At 43.3% G+C, this 21,104-nt stretch overlaps 1 protein-coding gene across 3 annotated transcripts; it reads left to right on the forward strand.

Moving 5' to 3' along the window:
* The first annotated feature begins 1,142 nt into the window (after window positions 1-1,142).
* fndc7a (fibronectin type III domain containing 7a) lies at window positions 1,143-19,542 on the forward strand. Of its 3 annotated transcripts, none has more exons than XM_079529727.1 (14): window positions 1,143-1,224; window positions 7,895-7,913; window positions 8,061-8,321; window positions 8,849-9,109; window positions 10,777-11,034; window positions 11,620-11,877; window positions 12,897-13,151; window positions 13,796-14,053; window positions 15,035-15,295; window positions 15,923-16,177; window positions 16,489-16,746; window positions 16,919-16,948; window positions 17,059-17,095; window positions 18,681-19,542. In XM_079529727.1, the coding sequence occupies exons 3-13, from the start codon at window positions 8,099-8,101 to the stop codon at window positions 17,088-17,090; spliced, it is 2,349 nt and encodes a 782-aa protein (XP_079385853.1). In that variant the 5' UTR covers window positions 1,143-1,224; window positions 7,895-7,913; window positions 8,061-8,098; the 3' UTR covers window positions 17,091-17,095; window positions 18,681-19,542. The 3 variants fall into 3 exon arrangements, with proteins under 3 accessions (XP_079385853.1, XP_079385852.1, XP_079385851.1); XM_079529726.1 differs by having other exon boundaries at window positions 1,144-1,262; XM_079529725.1 differs by lacking the exon at window positions 1,143-1,224 and adding an exon at window positions 7,224-7,292.
* The last annotated feature ends 1,562 nt before the right edge of the window (window positions 19,543-21,104 follow it).

A 21,104-nucleotide genomic window follows, 5' to 3' on the forward strand; every position in this document is an offset into this window, starting at 1 on the left:
GGAAGTCAACGGGACAAACATGCAACATTCCCCCCAAAGCGCCGAACTGTCTCTTTAACCAAATCACACACGTGTATGCTATTCTACGGGATCTCCTTTTGATAACTAATGTAATGCAATATATATTTTTTCTCTTCCATTCACTAAGCCTTCACTGAAACTATGCGGAAAATGTGACTTGTAAACGTATAGGGTTATTTGACACTGTACTTAAACTTAAAGGACTATAACAGCGTCAATGTCTATTCACGGATTCAAGCCTTTTCTTTTACATGTTGTAAACAGACCAGGTTACTGTTAATGTTTTTTTCTTAGAATGCATAAAAACGCAAGAATAATGTAACGTTGACAAGAAATAACCACACTGATATTTAGTATAGCCTGTGTTGGATTATAGCCTATACTTATGTCAAGCATGTTTCAAGTTGCTTTGGTACTGAAATGGAATACAGTGGCATTGAAAATCAAACCACACAATATGCTGTTAAACTTAAAAATGACAATATACCTTAACATGGCAGAAGACCGGTGGTTAATGTAAGTAAGTTTGGGTAATTTATTTTGTAAGGGTAATTTATTTTAGTTCTAAACATCACAACTTCCACAAGGAACTACCGGTATGCAATTTTCTTTTTAATACTTTGAATTATTAAAGCAGCAGTGGCCAGTTTGGACACAAATAGAGCGTCACAGTCCCGCCCCCTACCAGGGCCCAGGAAATGATTCCCCGTTCATTTTCCTCATAGACTTTTCAAAAAGTATTTATTTAAAGACCTTTTAAGCCTCGTACAAAGCCAACTCGAGTCGTGACAAATCATGACAACAAATAAAAAAAATTGGGCCAAACAGAATTAGAAAGAAGAAAAAAATGGCAGGTTACAACACTTTTTTTGTTGTTTTTCTTCTCTGTAATTATTTGTTTGGTCCAAAATATTGCGTTTGTCGTCATGATTTGTCACGACTCGAGTTGGCTTTGTCAACCGTAACCGTCTTTAAATAAATACTTTGTGAAATGTCTATGGGAAAAATGCATTGGGAATCATTTCCTGGGCCTGGCGTCGTCATGAAAGGGGGCGGGACTGCGACGCTCTATAACATGGCAGCCAACGTCTTTGCCTTCATTACCCAAGACTAGAGCCAAGACGGAAATGGCAAGCCTCGCCATCTCTGGTTTACTTCCCGTATCTGCGTGAAGTGGGCGGGCGCCTTTTAAGAAGATGGGAAGTAGGTTGGAGTCTGCTCATTTCAATGGAAGAGTGAACGTGAACACAGCTTCTGAATTTGTGTTGTGGGACATAATATGCTATATAGTTGTGTAAAAGGTTACATAAGTGCCACTTTAACATACAAACTGCAAGAAGATGCCTATACAGTACAGTTAGCTAGAGATAAAACCAAGCTGGTTGGTGAGGTCTTACCCACGATCCCACATTGATACCACACACTGCGAAGGTGTGAACTGACTGTCATATAATCTTAGCTGTGGGCTTTTGGATTTTCGTCAACCGCACGTCCTCTCTCTCTCTCTCTCTGTGTGTGTGTGTGTGTGTGTGTGTGTGTGTGTGTGTGTGTGTGTGTGTGTGTGTGTGTGTGTGTGTGTGTGTGTGTGTGTGTGTGTGTGTGTGTGTGTGTGTGTGGTGTACAAGTACATGAGCCTATTGTAATGTGAAGTTCTCTGGAGGGGGACCCGGCCATCACCTCACCACATAAAAGAGGTCAAAGCGGAAGTGCTAATAGCCTACAGCAGTGTGATTCCAACTGAAAGAATCCAACCCAGCCTCAAAAGGCTTATTTAACCACTTTCTTTGACCTATTTTGGGCATGTCATATAAGCTTAAATAGTATAGGCCTATAGTTAGTTTGTTATACAACTAAATTAAATCTGCACTATAAAAAGAACATTTTTATTGGTTTTGAATGCATGTAAGGTTCGATAAAAACTATGTGCAAGGGGATTTATAAAACATTTCCAAAATACTGGGGGACGACTGATAGCTTGCTGAAGAGCAGCTTCACCAGCTGGTATGGGAGCTGCACAGAGCAGGGACCATAAGGCTCTCAGAAGGGTGGTGCGCACAGCCGAGCGCATCACTGGATGTCGGCTGCCCATCTTGGAGGAGCTGTAGACCCAGCGCTGCCTCATATCGAGAAGTCCCTGAGGATTATCAAGGACCCCGTGCACATAACCGTCTTCTCATACTGTTGCCCTCAGGAAGAGGTTCCCGAAGCATCATGGTGCGGCGGTGGCTCAGGGGTAGAGTGGCCGGATGGTAACCGGCCACTGGTAGTTGTCAGTTCGAACCCGGGCTCCCCCAGAGTTAGTGTCGAAGTGTCCTTGAGCAAGTCACTGAACCCCTAATTGCTCCCGATGTGTTGGTTGGTGCCTTGCATGGTTTCCGCCGCCATGTGTGTGTGAATGGGTGAATGTAATGTACAATCTATGTAAAGCGCCTTGGATAAAGGCACTATATAAATCCACCATTTACCATTTTACCATCAAAGCCAGCACAAGCACACTGAAGGACAGTTTTCTCTCCCAGGCTGTAACACGTACTGCTAAACAAGAAATTAACAATTAACCTTTCCATGATAGTACGGCCTTGTATGCTGATCTGAGTTCTTTTAAAACTTTTTAAACCTTTTAGATATGTTTAGTATTGTTATTTTTTTTACTGTTTCTGAGGGGCCCTCCTATAGCATTAGTGTAGATTTAGTCTTACACAAACATTAATTTCCCATTGACAATGAATGGAGAATTTGTCATGTGGACGAGCAAATCGGTTATCCTACACAAAGCAAAGATAAGAGCGCCCCTCACTTCACATGGGTGTGATTTTTATTTGTATTGTGGAGCACCCCCAACATAAGTTTTTCACAATGCATGTACACTAGTACTTAAATAAACCTCTTGAATCTTGAAAATACTGAAAATAGATCTACTATAGGCTTGAGTATTAATCACATGTGACAAAGCACAAGTAGGGCTTAAGTGGTTAGGGGGCCTACAGTATAGTGGCTCAATATCTAAAAGAGTTTTCATGTGGATGGTTTAGTGCCATTTGACTGCTGAAGAGGACCCAACAATCTTTGCTCTTCTGTCTCTGGTCTTCAAACCGCACCCGGCAATTAACCGGAAGTGGAAGTCTGTTAATTGAGGTCGTCAAGGACAGCCTGACAGTAAAATCCTTAATTTAATTCTAATTAAGTACAAAAACTATAATGAACCCCGTTGTAGTCCATTTTGGTTCCATTTATACACTCAGAGTTACAAATGCCAGGGACAAGGAACTTGACCTATTTCTTTATCCCGTGGATTATACCAGTGTCATTATTTTATGTAGATAATGCGGTTGAAACGTTGACACTTTGCACGTGAATCCCACTTACAACGCACTGACTTTTGTCTTTTAACCTTAACTAACGTCCTTAAGAATATTATATAGTGCACAGACAGTACATGCATGTCAGCTGCTAAGCTCACGCACCTTTATATATCTATCTCAAGTACATGTGTAAATATGTTTTTTTGGACCTTGTCAAATTTCTGATGTTAGGAGAACCCCTTTGTACGTTGTGTAGCAAAGGCTTCAATATCTGATGTGAGGGGAACCGCTTTACTTTTTTTTCTTTTCTTGGAAAAACGACACTATGCACCAAAACAAAATTAACCCGTTCTTTTTTTAAAAACCTTTAGCTCATTCTATTCTATTCTATTCTATTCTATTCTAAATAGATAAACTATGATTTTCCTGGGTGTGGGCATAATAACATCAACAAGTGATAATAGCAAGTAACTTCTGTCTAACCTATAATACAGAGTGGTGCTGCTGTGCACCTGTGCACCTGCATGTGTAGGGTATATGTTTTTTGTATGTTTTTTTTTAGATGTGCCTCTTTTGTATAATTTTTTTTCTTGTTTTAATTGTTGTTGTGTTGTCCCCTGTATCTTTTTTATGGACGTATTACAGTCTGACATAAATATTGATTAATAGCTTTTTTACTTTTTGCATGGTCTGGCCAACCATCCATTGTGAGCCCTGGCCTCTGGCTGGTAATGATTCATCAGTGTCAGAATGTCCGCAGGGCTTCGTCCTGTACAGCAACACAGCATCTAACGTTACACTACTGTAGATCTATGTATTCATGTGCCCTTGGTCCTTCCTGAATGGAACTAAAGCTTATTCCTTATGGAAAACTTTAGGTGCAATAAATGGGGGCACAGGTGTTTAGACAGTCCTTATGAGCATTGTAAAGCCCCCCCCCCCCTCACGTGCATGGGCACGTGCATGTTAGATAATGGCTTTTTTTTAAGGTCAATGCATACATTCAAGACAAGACAATACATAAATAGACACCACATTTTAAACACCCAACAACAGACAATATAAACAACAAATACTACAATTCTATCCAAGTTATGTCTACTTGTAACTTTAGTAGGGTCTTTAAAGAAAAGCAATGTCCCTTCTATGCTCATGGAACGCACGTGTGTGTGTGTGTGTGTGTGTGTGTGTGTGTGTGTACGTGTGTGTGTACGTGTGTGTGAGTGCGCGGCACATTTCTCAAATCGTCCTGGCGGTATTGTACCAGCTCCACTTTACATTTTGGCTTATAACTTGAACCATAGGTTGTAAAAACACCTTTTTGATATTCAAATTTGGAATCATGTTGTTTTTTACTGAGCGCACCTGCAAATTTGCTTTCACTTCTGCCCACACGGGATGCTCCGAATGTGAGAAGTTGAATCGTGATTCCTATGTCACTAGAAGCTCGACCCGCCACAGGCGGGTCTCGGTCTCGGTCTAATGCGACGTTTCTGTGTCGCAGTGTGTGTATCTTTGGCCACTAACCGTGTGTTTTCGTAATGATTCATGTTTAGTCATCAGTGTCAGAATGTCCGCAGGGCTTCGTCCTGTACAGCAACACAGCATCTAACGTTACATTACTGTAGATCTATGTATGCATGTGCCCTTGGTCCTTCCTGAATGGAACTACAGCTTATTCCTTATGGAAAACTTTAGGTGCAATAAATGGGGGCACAGGTGTTTAGACAGTCCTTATGAGCATTGTAAAGCCCCCCCCCCCCCCCCCCTCACGTGCATGGGCACGTGCATGTTAGATAATGGATTTTTTTTTTAAGGTCAATGCATACATTCAAGACAAGACAATACATAAATAGACCACATTTTAAACACCCAACAACAGACAATATAAACAACAAATACTACAATTCTATCCAAGTTATGTCTACTTGTAACTTTAGTAGGGTCTTTAAAGAAAAGCAATGTCCCTTCTATGCTCATGGAACGCACGTGTGTGTGAGTGCGCGGCACATTTCTCAAATCGTCCTGGCGGTATTGTACCAGCTCCACTTTACATTTTGGCTCATAACTTGAACCATAGGTTGTAAAAACAGCTTTTTGATATTCAAATTTGGAATCATGTTGTTTTTTACTGAGCGCACCTGCAAAATTTGCTTTCACTTCTGCCCACACGGGATGCTCCGAATGTGAGAAGTTGAATCGTGATTCGTATGTCACTAGAAGCTCGACCCGGGTCTTGGTCTAACACCACGTTTCTGTGTCGCAGTCAGCGCATGAGGCACACTTCAGCGTCACCCAGATGCCAAAAGCCGCGAGCGGCAGGCGTCTTTTCCGCGTTTTTAGACAGCTGGTGCATGGAAATGCACCCACGCGGCACTATGCCGTGGGGGCAAGCGTTTCTGGGAATCTGACCGACGCGGAGCTTCATTTCCATCCACCAGCTGTCTAAAAACCAGGAAGAGACACCTGCCACGAGCGGTCACTGACTTTGAAACATAGGCTATGGTACCTTTTGTTAGTTCTACCTAAACAACTGACTTTATACTGTCGAATAGCATTCACTTCCCTGTGCACAGAATATAGGGTTACGGTTTTCGTACGGATGTTTCACATGCACGTTCAACATCACATGTGCTTATGTAACTTTACAGTTGTCCATTGTCAAGTCGTGATGTAATTTATATATTCAGGGGTATTTCTTTTCTTATTAGTTACTAAGGTGTGGTGAAAGTGAGCCAGGCTAGGGATAATAGGCTACACTTGAGTAAGAATGCAATTGATATAGCGTTGACGCTGGTAAAAGATACAGCATTTACACATCCAACCCAACACATAATATAATGCGGGCTACATACTAATTGCAGAGGCATTTTTGGTGATCTAATAATATCTATTTGTATTTCTTCAAGTGAGCTAGAATGAATGTATAAATGATTGAGTTAAAAGTGGTTTCAGCTATGGTATGCTATAACATCGTCATTTTCAACCATGGAGAAATAAAATATCATTGTGGGCACATCCTTCAGGCAGGGCATATAAAAGGTTGCTTCACTTCCAGACATAATAGAAATAGGTCATGCCAACAGTAGTATCAAGTAATGTCTTTTATTATGAGGTGTGACGCTGCACATTTCTCCACTGAGATGCTGGTATAGCCTAGAGGTTGTTTTAAGCTTATTAATTTATACTCTGTCGGGCGGTGAGGAGAACAAGTTATAGCCTTTAGTGGGAAAACAACCCTGGCTCAAAGGCTGGATTATATCAGGGGAATTCATTCTGTTTTGACCGGACAGGTGACTTGTGGGCATGTCATATAGATGGCTATGGGCAGTCCCCCACAAGGGGCCCCACTGTACACAGAACCATCCTATTAGCGAGGCAGTTTGTTTAATGTTTAATGTCCTCTTTTAGCAGGACAAAACTTCTGCTAAAACAACCCTTTTTAACTTCAAGGATCTGTATCTTTGTCCAGATGGCGTGAGGTCGACTGTTTATCCATAAAAACATAGAACAAGCAGACACAAAGTTGTTACAATGGCAACAACAAAAATGTTAAAAATATAATCAAGTTACTGTATGTTATTATTTACGAGAGGTAAAGCCAAATGCTTAATTTGTAATCCATGAACCTGCCTAGGCCCTAACTGCACCAATCAGTTCTGTACAGGTGAGACAAATTCATCCTCTTGCTCTGATTGGCTACTCAAATGCCCCCGGTGGGAGCCCCCCCTATGTGGGGGAGGAGTTAAGCCTCTGGGCGCTTCTGGTATTCGCTGTAACAATAAAGGGCCTGCCGATTCCCAAGAGGGAGAGGGGGAAAAAAGTTGAATTTAAGCCAGAGCTGCTACCCTGAAGACATAGTTAACATAAACCTAGCCTCCAGGCAGCAGCTCTCCAGAAACAGAAAAAAAGATGCTACCAACACATTTAAATATGATAAAATTCCTGCTTTTACTGGGCTTGACACAGGTAAGCTGATTATTAAAATAATTAATAAATTGTCATTTAATCACTGTAACATTCTTTCTTTTCTTAAATCTTTAAAAACATGTTGTTTACATTGTTTGTAAGAAGTATAGTGGGAAGATATATCTATATAAACTATGTATAAAAAAGTATTATTATTATTATTATTATTAATAATAATTTACACATTTCCTATTGTCGGTGTAGACAGTAGGCTACTGAAAGAGGGCAGAATATAAAAGAGGACTTTGGTGATAATACACAGCCTCTTTTGAGTATCATTGCTTTCAACAAGTGCATGTGGCATGCCCAAACGTAGCTCAATAGGCAAATTCATTCCGACCTGAAAGAAATACCTGCACTGACCAGTGCTGAAATCTGTGTTGAGTGAAGCTAATGTGCCGCCTGCTGCCTCTTCATGCACAGAGAACATGATACCAGGGGATAATTTGCCCCAGGATATAATGTGAAATACCTACAGCCTGCTGCCACACACTGGAATTACCGTATGTCCTTGTCTGGAAAACATCCCCCCCCCCCTTTTTTCTCTCTCTGTCTTTGTCCAATATTTGACTGCTTTCATTTGTTTTCTCTTTCCCCTGCAGATATACGCTGCTGATAATGGTAAATACATAAACCTCTCTATACGTTTTAAGACATGGTTAAAAGTGCACAACAGTGCGTTTCCTCCTTGGAAAAAGGTTTCCCCCACGCAGGGGGGGTCTGATTTCACGACTTCACGTACATTTACTCTCTCCTCTCGTCCGCCAGACATCACCATATCGGTGTACACGGTGACATCTAAGAGCATGACGGTGCAGTGGACCAAGTACGAGGACGCCAGCTCCTACAAGGTCACGGCGACGCCCAAGAACTCTCCCGAAGACAGACAGGTGTTCGCTCAGTTCGGCGGCACCACGGTCATGGGCTCCGTCACCCACCTGGTCCCCGACACGGTGTACACCATGCAGGTGGAGGCCATGGACGACGCCCTGAACGTCCTGAGCAGTGCCCAGACCGAGCACACCACAGGTCAGGACAAAGCTGACGGTGACGTGGCGTAGTGACGCACCGTCCGTGTCCTTATTAATCGGTTTGGCCTTTTTGATCCAAGGCTTTGTTAGTTGGTGGTCAGTTGTTAACTTGTTTCTAAACCCCAGATGTAATTATGTAATTATCTCAAATTGTGTACAGACAACAAGAAATGTGTCACAATGCTGAAATATTCCATTCACAAACACATCGGCGCACCGACACCATCGTACAACAAAGTAGAGGTGTGCAATTTTTCATCAGTCAATGTATGCAGTCAAACATATTTTATTCAGAAACTTCACTGTGTCACTCTTCTGTCTCCTTGACATTAAATACAATTAAATATATACAGTAAATGGTACAGGCTATAATCGATTATGTCACGTTGATGCATCGATGCAGAATCGTGCACGGCCAAATAACGATGCATTGCTGAATCGATTATCTTTGACACCACTATACATCGGTCTTTATAGAAGAACCAGTAGATTGATCTGTCCGCCCTCTCCGCTCTCTCCATATAGCTCCCGAGATCCCCACCATCGAGCAGGTCTATTCCAAGCAGAGCGACAGCATCACCGTGGAGTTCACCGAGGTGTCGGGGGCGACCGGCTACATCCTGAGGGCTGAGAACGACGCGCTGGGCTTCTTCTCCGAGACCGCCGTGTCCGGCTCCCCGAGCACCGCGCTGCAGCTCCAGCCCTACACGGACTACACCCTCAGCGTCATGTCGGTCAACGCCGGCGGGCGCAGCCAGCCGTCGTACACCGTCGATGCCAGGACAGGTAAAGAGTCGGTTTCATTTCAAGCACATCCAGTTTGATATAAGCCATTGATCCCCCTTTTGATGGCACCCCAGTCTACAGTTATTCTAACTCTCAGAGTGTACAAATGGAACCATTTGTACCCATAAGGACCCATAAGGGTCCATTTAGAGCGCCTGGTCCAACATTGACAAAGAGTCACCTGGACGGTTATGTCACAGCCATACTAAAGTAAAGACTGCATAACTGCTTTCTTTGGTCACACTTCTGCACTCAAGGCTCTTCTATACGACTAAGTCAGTGGTTCTGGTTTCATGTCAGGGACCCTCAAATGAATGTGCAGACCCCCATTTGGTGCCAGGGACCTCTCCCAAACAAGATTCGCTTTGTTGAAATGAAAGCAGCAGATCTACAAGCTGTGCTCGGCTATTTTCAAATGGTCGATGTATGGTTAAAGTGGTTAAAGTGATTTTGATGCTATAAATATTAACGTTGCTGGGGATGACCTGGAACCACTGGCCCAGTAAGTTACAGTAACACACTGTACAAGTACATAACATAGCACCATCCCTGCGCCTTTCCAGTGTGCGGCTTGTAGGGCCTCTGAATGAAGCACTTTGTGGGCGCAAACAATGGTTTGGAGGAAAACAACAAAGCTTTCAATCTGCGATGCAGAAGAAAGAATAAACACAATGGACCTCTCCCATCGTTTACAGCGGCTCAGACGATGAAAGATTAAAAATGGTTTACTTAAGATGGCAATCAGTTTATGGCAGAGGCGGCAGTGTCCCTGTAGTTGTTGCCAGGGGGACAATAGCCTCCTGCATAACTCCACCGGTCACACCGGAGTGTCATTTGACCATACCATTGTCACCAGTGTTGACTTTTGGTAGCGAAACAGGCTCGGTTGGAAACTGTATCCATCTCTCTGCGCTTTGCCATTCTCTGATTATGAAAGGGAAAACCATGAGAACTAGGTTGTCTCCTCTCCCGAAGGAGAAGTCGATGTAATGCAATCTCTTTCAAAAAAAATAATATCCATCATCATTTCACACTTCTTTCAAAAAAATAAAAAAATAAATGGAGGGGGAGTGGGGAGGGGTTACATTATGGAAGGCAGAGAAGTGGATGTCTGTCCATTTAGAAAATGATTTGGCAAATCTTTCCATCACCTGCGGCATCTCCACAACAGCCACCTATAATGCAGTGATCCTCAACCTCCAGTTTGATTTAAATGCATTATAGACCAGATAATGCCCAGATGGAACCAAATGGAGCTGTAAGGGTCTATTTGGCTCCTGGTGACTAATAGATAATTTTAGCTGGGGACACCCACTTCCGTTCTCAAGGACACCTGGGGGGTCCAGCACCCCATTTTGCCCGGGACCCAAACTAGTGAAAATAGCAGATCTACAAGTGCACAACGTGTCACTTCGCGCAGCGTTGCAAGCTTGTAGATCGGCTATTTTCTCTACTTCCTAATTATTATTATTTATTTATGGAATTTCTTAGATGTGTTTGTTTGTTTTAAAATGAATACACTTATTTAAAAATCATTTGCAAAATAAAATAATTTATAAATTATGTAATAAAAGAAAATTAGATTTTGAATGGAGTCGTGACCCACAAAAATTCATTCATTGCTCTCTTCTCGAATCCCTTGTCTGTCTGCCTCCGTAATACCGTAGTGGTGGTGGCTCCGCGCGTGGTCACGTCCTCCCCGAGCAACGCCTCCATCGTGGTGAGCTGGTCGCCCGTGGAGCACGCGGTCCAGTACACGCTCAGCATCATCCAGCAGGGCACGGACAACCGCACCGTCCTCAACACCACGGAGCAGACGGTGCTGGTGGAGGAGCTGGAGGCCGGCGAGACGTACTGCATCAAGACCACGGCCTGGGACGTCGAGGGACGCACCGGAGACGACATCACCGTGTGCCAGATCACACGTAAGCATGGCCTGCACGTTATGAGCTATGGGTTTAGTTGTACGTTTTGTACATTGTAGCAAAGGCTTCAATATCTGATGTGAGGGGAACCCCTTTACTTATACGTTCTGTAGCAAAGGCTTCAATATCTGATGTGAGGGGAACCCCTTTACTTATACGTTCTGTAGCAAAGGCTTCAATATCTGATGTGAGGGGAACCCCTTTACTTATACGTTCTGTAGCAAAGGCTTCAATATCTGATGTGAGGGGAACCCCTTTACTTGTACCTTTTGTAGCAAAGGCTAGAATATCTGATTTGAGGGGAACCCCTTTACTTGTACCTTTTGTAGCAAAGGCTAGAATATCTGATTTGAGGGGAACCCCTTTACTTGTACCTTTTGTAGCAAAGGCTAGAATATCTGATTTGAGGGGAACCCTCCTTGCCTCCCCCTCCCTTCTCTTCTTCCCTTTGTTTTTTTATGACACTATCAGAACTAATGTGCACAAAAACGAATTTCACCCACTTTGTTTTACTTGTGTATAGCCTAACTGTGAAGTGACAATAAAGCTGATTCTAATTTTGATTCTGATTCATCCATGCTCCAGGTCCTCCACGGCCCGATTCACCTGAGGCATTCTGGTCGTACGGCCCGAGCCGGGGTCAGGAGATGTCCTTGTACTGGGACCCCTCCAACGGTGCCGACAGCTACGTTGCCATGTCCAACATCGGCCAGAACTGCTCCACCCCAGAGACTTTCTGCATCATCTCCCCTCTGGAGTGTGGAGAGGTCCATTCTATCTCCCTGACCGCCAAGAACCAGGCCGGAGCCAGTAGCCCCTCTGAACCGAAGGGCGTCGTTACATGTGAGTGCATTGCACTTTAGCGCACACTATAGGCAGCTTTAAAGTATATCACATACAGACAGTACAGTATACAATATAAAATGATATACACTATGACAGTAATTCTCAAACATTTTAATTTAAAGTAAGGAACCCTGGTTTGGTATGCATCCACTTAACTCTGAGGCTGTACAAATGGAACCAGATGGACCCGTAAGGGTTCATTTGGTTCTGTTTGTACATAACACTCATGAGGTACAGACTAGTAAAGGGTCCCTTTGGTTCCTAACTATCAGTCATATAGCTAGGGACCCCCTGGAACCCCCTCAAGAACCTCTAGGGGTCCCTGCCCGGACCCCATAACTGCCTATACAGTAGGCACAAGCTCAGTTGAGAAGCCCTCAGACACACTATTACCATACAGTTAGAAAATACATTTTATCTTCACCACATACAACAATGACCAAATATGGGACGACATATTTTGAGAGGCCAGAATTATCTAAAATGTATTTATGGAAATGAATTTCCAGGGTGGAAAATCTCTCTCTTATATTTTCTTTCGTATGTGAAATGAATCCCTCAGTATAGACAGTTACATCCTTAAGGCTATATCTTGCGCCACCCCATTACCCCTTATCGCTAAAATTATTTGCCATTTTGTTACTATTTTGAAAAACTTAAAAAAAAATAAAAAAAATAGCCGAACTACAAACTCACAACGTGTCAATGTAGATCGGCTATTGAACAATTTTAAAATGTGTTTCAAAATAGTACAAAAATGGCAAATACGTTTATGGATAAGGGGGAAGGGTACGTGGCACATGATAGGGCCCTTTGCATACTAGTATCATGTATACTGCACATAGTATACATTTAACAGTGTACAAATGTAAGTGATTAGGCAGGATTTGTACACTCTTTGGAGTTAAATTAATACTAGCTCAGGATTCTACTGTAGCATTGATATGTTGCATGGATAGTATATTTCATGCCCAAAACCCAGTGTACTTATAGCTGTTTGTGAACCCCTCTTTCAGTCCCGTGCGCCCCGGAGGATCTCTGGGTGCAGGAGAACGAGCCCGGCAGCTGCAGGGTGGCGTGGAGCAACGTGTCGCTGGCCGACTTCTACGTGGCGTTCATCAAGCGCGACGACGGCGACGAGGACCACTGCAACACCACCCACGAGTCCTGCCAGTTCCCCTGCATCTGCGGCTACACCTTCCTCACCACCATCTTCGCCTACAACGAGGCCGGCTCCAGCCCCCAGGGGAAAGTGCTCAACTACACCACCGGTAAGACATCTGTGTACAGTGCACGCACGCACGCACGCACGCACGCACGCACGCACGCACGCACGCACGCACGCACGCACGCACGTTTTCTGGCTCCATACGCACACAGCATTCTTAATGCACGGTATTCAGGGGGCTCATACTTCATTGTAAAACAAATAGCAAATAGCAGAGTTCATGCCAAATATGAACTGGTAAATCTGCTATTACATATTTGAATGTTTTTGTATAAAGAAATGTTTTATTTAATTTTGAAAATTCAAACATAGACATCGTCAGTGTCAGTCAGAAACCTCATAATTCCATATTTCAACTTTATTTTTTGTACTTTGTAGGCATTGAAAATAGCACATCTATACAAGCTCACAACGCGTTTTGTCATGCGTTTAAACATAATTTCTACAATAATAAAATAGAGCGGTTATGGATATACGTAGTTTCCACATGAACGTGACGATATCAAACATACTCTACCAGACAGTTGGATATTTCCTAAAATGAAATGCATGTATTTAATTCAGTCTGACCAAAAGCAGGGATTAAAAAAAAAAAAAATAGACGGGGATGGATGTCAAAAGCAGAGACATGGATTCTCTGAAGCGTAATCTCATCTCCCTCCCTCCCCCCCACCCCCCTGCATGCAGTTCCCTGCTGTCCCGAGGACGTGGCGGTCATGCTGGTGTCCACCGAGACGCTGGAGATCACGTGGCAGCCGGTGCGCGGCGCCGAGCTGTACGAGACCACGGCGGTGCAGACCGACGACGTCATCCACTGCAACGACACGGCGCCGGTGTGCGCGCTGTCCGACCTGCAATGCAACACCCTCTACTCCGTGGTGGTCACGCCCTGCAGCGAGCTGCGGGGCTGCAACCTCACCTGTACACCGCACACACAGGAGACAGGTACAAACAGCCTCACCTGTACACCGCACTCACAGGAGACAGGTACAAACAGCCTCACCTGTACACCGCACACACAGGAGACAGGTACAAACAGCCTCACCTGTACACCGCACACACAGGAGACAGGTACAAACAACCTCACCTGTACACCGCACACACAGGAGACAGGTACAAACAGCCTCACCTGTACACCGCACTCACAGGAGACAGGTACAAACAACCTCACCTGTACACCGCACACACAGGAGACCGGTACGAATGTTTATCTACATAGTATACATACAGTAGCCTATACCTGCCTCCGCTCTTCCAACACCCACCTTCTCTCCGTCCACCACACCATGATGGTGGTGGACCACCATGGTGGCTCTGCACCATGGTGGTGGTGGACCACCATGGTGGCTCTGCACCATGGTGGTCCACCACACCATGATGGTGGTGGACCACCATGGTGGCTCTGCACCATGGTGGTGGTGGACCACCATGGTGGCTCTGCACCATGGTGGTGGTGGACCACCATGGTGGCTCTGCACCATGGTGGTGGACCACCATGGTGGCTCTGCACCATGGTGGTGGACCACCATGGTGGCTCTGCACCATGGTGGTCCACCACACCATGATGGTGGTGGACCACCATGGTGGCTCTGCACCATGGGCGACCGGGCCTTCTGCTAGGAGGAATTCCCTCCTCTTGCACTTGAGAGCACCACAGACAGCATATCTGCACATAACACACATAAAACTGCCTGCCACAACTTGAACATTATATAGCAGATGTGTCAGTGTGCGTCCATGCATTCATGCAGCATGTGTGTGTTTGTGTGTGTGTGTGTGTGTGAGTGTGTGTGTGTGTGTGTGTGTGTGTGTGTGCCTGCGCGCGCGTGCGTGCCTGTCTGTGCTTGTGTGCGTGTGTAAGAATGAACTGCCGCAATACAGCAGTTTGACAAGAACGTCATGTTCCGCGTGTTTGTGCTTCTGCAGCTCCATGTGCTCCGGAGATCATAAACGTCACCCAGACGGACCTGACCACCGTCAGAGTCATCTTCACCAACCCCAACTCTGCATCGACCAACTACACCGTCACCGCCACCGGACGCACCGACTCACACTCCTGCCACGTCTCGCAGTCCACCTCCTGTGAGCTGACGGAGCTGCCCTGCGGGACAAAGTATGAGGTCATGGCGTTGGCGATCACAGGCGTGGGCCACAGTCTGCCCAGTTTCACTCTGCCCTTAGAAACAGGTAACGAGGGCGCCAGTATCGGGTTTATTTATTTTTTCATTCACTGACATGAAATGATGAAATTTAGCAGATGCGCTTCCTTCAAGCTCAGAAGTGAGTCCAATCATCCAATGGGATATAATCCCATAACTAAGAACCCAGACTGCAGAAATAAAATAATAGAATAGAAGTGGACAGTAATGTGTAATGGTCACACGTTAAAACGCATCAAGTTGAAGTTCCTGCTCACTTTGATTGATTAAATACTTTATTAACAGTTTGCAAAAAAGCAAAGAAGAGTAGGCTACAGTTACCTAACCCTAATACAAATACAATGCTAAAAGGATTGAACCCAAGAAAGCATTATAATTGTTTCCATTGAGGTCCTGTGTATTCAATTCATTGAAATATTAAGTGACAGACAAATATACAATACTATGTCACCAGCAGTGACAGACCCCACTATATGAGGGAATTACTTGGGATTTGGCATGACTACAAAAAAAGTATTGTCAAACTTTTAAATGCTCCATCAAACTATTTCTGTACCTGTTTCAATCTACCTGGATAGACGAAGTTCCCCCCCATCTTGTTCCGTCCCAATTTGTCATTTGTACTCTCTGATAATACTGTGTTCCACCCCACAAGGCCCATGCTGTCCCTCGGCTGTCAACGTGGAACAGGTCACCCAGGCCATGACCAATGTCACGTGGTCGCCGAGCAACGGCGCTCGCTCCTACATCACATCCCTGACGTCCCCGCGAGGACACGCCAAGTGCCACACGCTGGAGACGCACTGCATGATGGGATGCATCACGTGTGGCACCAACTACAGTGTGAGCTTGGAAGCCATCAGCAGCACCGGACACAAGTCACAGTGCAACTACCAGGGCTTCCCGTCCAGTACGTTTTTGCTCCATCTGTTTTGTGTCCCCGATCTCTATATATATCTATTTAAACATGCACACGTTTTTTTTATATAAAAAAATGTCTCACAAAAAAAAAGTTCTGGTTTTATTTGAATATAAACTCCGATGAAATATTTCTTCACCCTGTCATATTCTGTTCAGAATTAGACTGAACAGAAAATGTGTTAGACTGCATGTATTTTGTCTGCATTAATGTATAATGCAACTGGGATTATAGGGAATACTTGCAATAAACGTACAACACATCACACAGTATATATAACTCTCCTCTCCTATACGTTTCAGGTGCTTGTTGTCCGACAGGCATAAAGCTCTATAAGATGGACAACACGTCCCTGAGGATATACTGGCGCTCGTCTGGCCGCATGCAGACCCAGAACTACACGGTGGACCTGTCCGGCACAGGAGCCAACTACACCTGCAACGGCAACAGCTTCTGTGACCTGGGAGAGGTGATGTGTGGGGACGTTTACACTGTGGTGGTGGCACCGGTGGGGCAGAACGGCAACACGGTCAGCTTCTGCCCTCGCAGGATGTTTTCTGGTGAGTCAGCGACGAAAGCTGCTGTGTTGTGGTAGTGTGCTCTGTTTAGGCCTGTGGTTTTCAACCCTTTTTTTACATCAAGGTCCATTATTTATTCTGCATTTGAGTTTTTGTCAATATAAAGATAAATCAATGCCAAAAACATCTCAATGTATTCCTATCATATTCACAGTGTCCTGCTCAGGAGGAAATATTGGAATGGGTAAGTATTGTCTCGTAACACAGAAGTGCACATTTTATGACTAATTTGTAGTCTTTTTACTTTCTATATAGTTTCCAATCTAATTTGTTCCCTTCTCTTATGTCCATCAGTGATCTATCGAGGAAAACGAAGTGTGGATTAAATACGGTGAGTTCTTTGTTCCTTCTAACGCCAGATATGACACCGATGTGTGTCACAACACACACACACACACTCACACGACACGCGCACGTTGAGGTTCTGTTGCGTAATATGCTGTCATCTGTACACCACGGTGTTGATTGTGATTTCAAAGTCATGTACGGTATTGTTGCACCATTCATGGGTGTCCTGTAACAGCGTCATGAGTGTCCATGGATTTGACCGAGTCTATAGGATGATGGAAACAATAGAGTTGAATGTCTGGGTAGAAGAACAGAGAGAATGCAGACAGACAGGCATTGGAGAGGCCGGTCACTCTCTCTCTCTCTCTCTCTTTCTGTACCTCTGGGACCTCTCAGGTCAACACAATGTATGGATTATGACAGACCATGAATGAAGATGGAGAGGTTCTGCAGGACCATGACTGTCTGACAAACTTATCGTATAGTTGTTGAGCGCACAGTAACATCCTGAGTGTTAATCTAACATTTATGCGTCCATGTTTACATTATTTAATTAACTTAACACAGTATTTTGCAGTGGAGTCTATACGATAGATGCGTGGACCATTTTTTTGGTTTATTGTTTTTTTCACAGAAGCATTATTGAAATACTGGAGTTGAAAAATAATAAATGGTGGCATTAACAGCTTCTCTTAATAAACCCCACAAGTACGGTATAACATACAAGAATAAATACATTGAATTTTCACCCCAAAGAAAAAGGACAACATAAAACAACACAAACAAACCTTAAATACAGGATCAATAAAAGTTGAAAAATAAAAGGCAGACAAAAACAGACAAAACAGTACACAACATCCTATAAACAATCAAGTACACGATACATCCATAATCTGCATTACATCACAGCAATCCAATCACAGTATAGGCTACTTTTAAATCAAAAGTCCAGCAGACCTCACACATCCTCAAGCAGAGACGGATTCAAATTCTGAATTAATTGAAAGAATGGACCCCATATTTTTAGTTGTTGTTTTCTTGGTCCTGCAGTACTATTTAGTGGAAAGAGACAGAAAAAAAGCAGGTGATGTGATCTTTCATGAGCCAAATTCTGACTCAGTCAGGACGTTATGAGCCTGCACTGTAGTGTAGTAGCTGGTTAAGGGGGGACCAGCTAGGAGGGCACCCTAAAATCGTTTCTATTCTGTTTTATAATACTTAATTTATTTTTTACTTTTTATTGAATTTTAATCAAACAAGACAATATACGTACAATACACACAAGGGGGAGATATCTGGCTCTGCTTCTCTTCCCTATTGATGATCATATTACATAAGTACCTCAAACAGGTGCATCTGCTTCTAAAGATTAAACAGATTTAATTTAATTTAAACAAAGTCAGGTCTTATGGTAGAGACATGAGTAATTACGATAGTTTTTTTAATGAACATACATTACTGAACTTATTTTCATACTACTGTATGAACTTTATTTTGAAACTATAAAGCAATGGCTCTCATTCTCTACCTAAAGATTTACAAATCAGTCCATTTCAATAAAGTCAGCACAGCAGCTCCAGTTGTAAGTGAAAGCTATCAGTCCAATTTTGTGTCTTTTTGTCTTCCAGGAACTATCCAGTGACGTGCAGAAGGGAAGATAGGACAACATACAGTAGCCTGCTGAAAATAACACCATTTTATTTAGGTCAGCTCCGGACTGTAGTTAATAAACTGTGAATTGACAATACGTTTCACTGTTGCAGCTGTGCATCTATAAATTCCTAATGAAACAAAGAGTGGAAATTATGTTACTGCTCTACAGTTACAGTATACTATAAACTTAATGAATACAATAAGCTTGTATGAGGAACAGATCATGTATTCACTTGTAACAATTCTCCTTTTCTGTATCCACTGCATCTGAATAACCAGTTTTACCAGAAGTCGCCTTTTTATTTATTTTTTTTACTGTGAAACGCATTTGAACTCCAATACCCCAGGTCACGTTACTTAGAATATATTTTTCTGAATGAGTCCAAAACTTGATTTTTTTCTGTCATTCAATGCCAGAATGCTGTGGCAAAAACACAATAATAGGTCTATACACCCTGCAGCCAATCAAACAAAGAATTACAAGCAGAATCATTCCTATAATTGACCATTCAAAAACCAAAGAATATCAAAGAATCACCATAGGAATTCCCCCAAGTAGGGAACCTCCATAGGGCATGTTAGTGTGTATATATGTATGTATGTATTTAGGTTACAGTGGTGGTCGTGTTCCTAAAAGTAGGTCAGAGAGTAAAAGTGGAGCAATATAAGTAACCAACATGTTTGCGTGCGGCATGCCCTGTGGATGATACGTCTGATCAGATTGCTGGGGACAGGTTCAATGTTACCTGATGTGCATTCATTGGATTCATTCATGTCTCCCTAGTCGACTGATGACAATAAACTTTCTTTCCATTACAACAAATGTGTGCTGTGAGTTTATGTTGTGTGTGTGTGTGTGTGGGGGGGGGGGGTCAAACATACATTCCATTGACACCAATATGTTTCATATCGTCGCTGTCGGGAGGAAACCACCCAACTCCATTTTTTAGGTTTTTAGATCCCCCATAAATCAATGCTATGCTGGAACCAATTAATTAGTATTAGTGCTTCGGACAAAACCCATTGGACCCTCAAACTGTCAGCTAACTCCACCACCTCTCTCCCTCTCATGCAAGTAATTGACAATATATAAAGTCACAATACCAACTTTGATGAGGCAGTATTGCTTTAATTGTTTTAAAAATATAAAGGTTTTCTTAAAAAAATTACATTTTGGAGTTAAGTGGTTTCCTCCAGACAGCAAGTGTGTGTGTGTGTGTGTGTGTGTGTGTGTGTGTGTGTGTGTGTGTGTGTGTGTGTGTGTCAAAGTCGTACAATTTGTCACATACGTTTAATTTGTTCTCCGCATTTGACCCATCTCTTGGAGCGGAGTGTGTGTGTGTGTGTGTGTGTGTGTGTGTGTGTGTGTGTGTGTGTGTGTGTGTGTGTGTGTGTGTGTGTGTGTGTGTGTGTGTGTGTGTGTGTGTGTGTGTGTGTGTGTGTGTGTGTGTGATCCCAACAAGACAGACAGACAGACAGACAGACAGACAGACAGACAGACAGACAGACAGACAGACAGACAGACAGACAGACAGACAGACAGGCAGGCAGACAGGCAGGCAGGCAGGCAGGCAGGCAGACAGACAGACAGACAGACAGACAGACAGACAGACAGACAGACAGACAGACAGACAGACAGACAGACAGACAGACAGACAGACAGACAGACAGACAGACAGACAGACAGAGGGACACACAGCTATTTAAAGGAACCATTCTCGACTCCCTAACCAAACTCAAAACTAAACCAAAAGACTGGCTGAACTCAAGTGAGCATATAACCCAGGGGTGGGCAGGATATCTTTCCAAAGGGCCATACTGACTTCGATAACGTGAGTGGGGGGGCCACACTGGACTATTGGATTGAAACTACTTTATAATAAAGTTTCTTTTTTTTTAACAGCTGTGTATCACTCACATTATCAAACACATTGCATTATGTGTTGATAAATATGGACTCAAGGCAGACTGTTTCTGTCACGTTATAATCATTTAACATTTGAGTACGGTGTACCAATGGAATATATAATGCAGGTATGTACTGTAATGGTACATATTAATTACTAATTATTAATTGGATCTTAATCTTTTTTTTAATTAGGACCATCAATAAAGAAAACAAATGTTTAAGAAGTAGTGAAAAAAGCTGATCTACAAGCTCACAACGCGGTGCAAAGTGATGCATTGTGAGCTTGTATGTAATTTTCACTAGTTTGGGTCCCTGGCAAACGCCTAATTTCTCTTTTGGGTCACGAGCTAAAAGGTTTGGGAATCACTAGCACTAGGAATCGATCCAATTTCTTCTCTCTCCAGTTTCTACGTAGCTCACCTTCTTTATTCGGTTCAGCTATGTGTCTGAAGTTGAACAGTTGAACGGTTTCTCATACTACGTGTAGGAT

This window comes from Electrona antarctica (assembly GCF_951216825.1).
Source record: "Electrona antarctica genome assembly, chromosome: 19".
Lineage (NCBI taxonomy): Eukaryota > Metazoa > Chordata > Actinopteri > Myctophiformes > Myctophidae > Electrona > Electrona antarctica.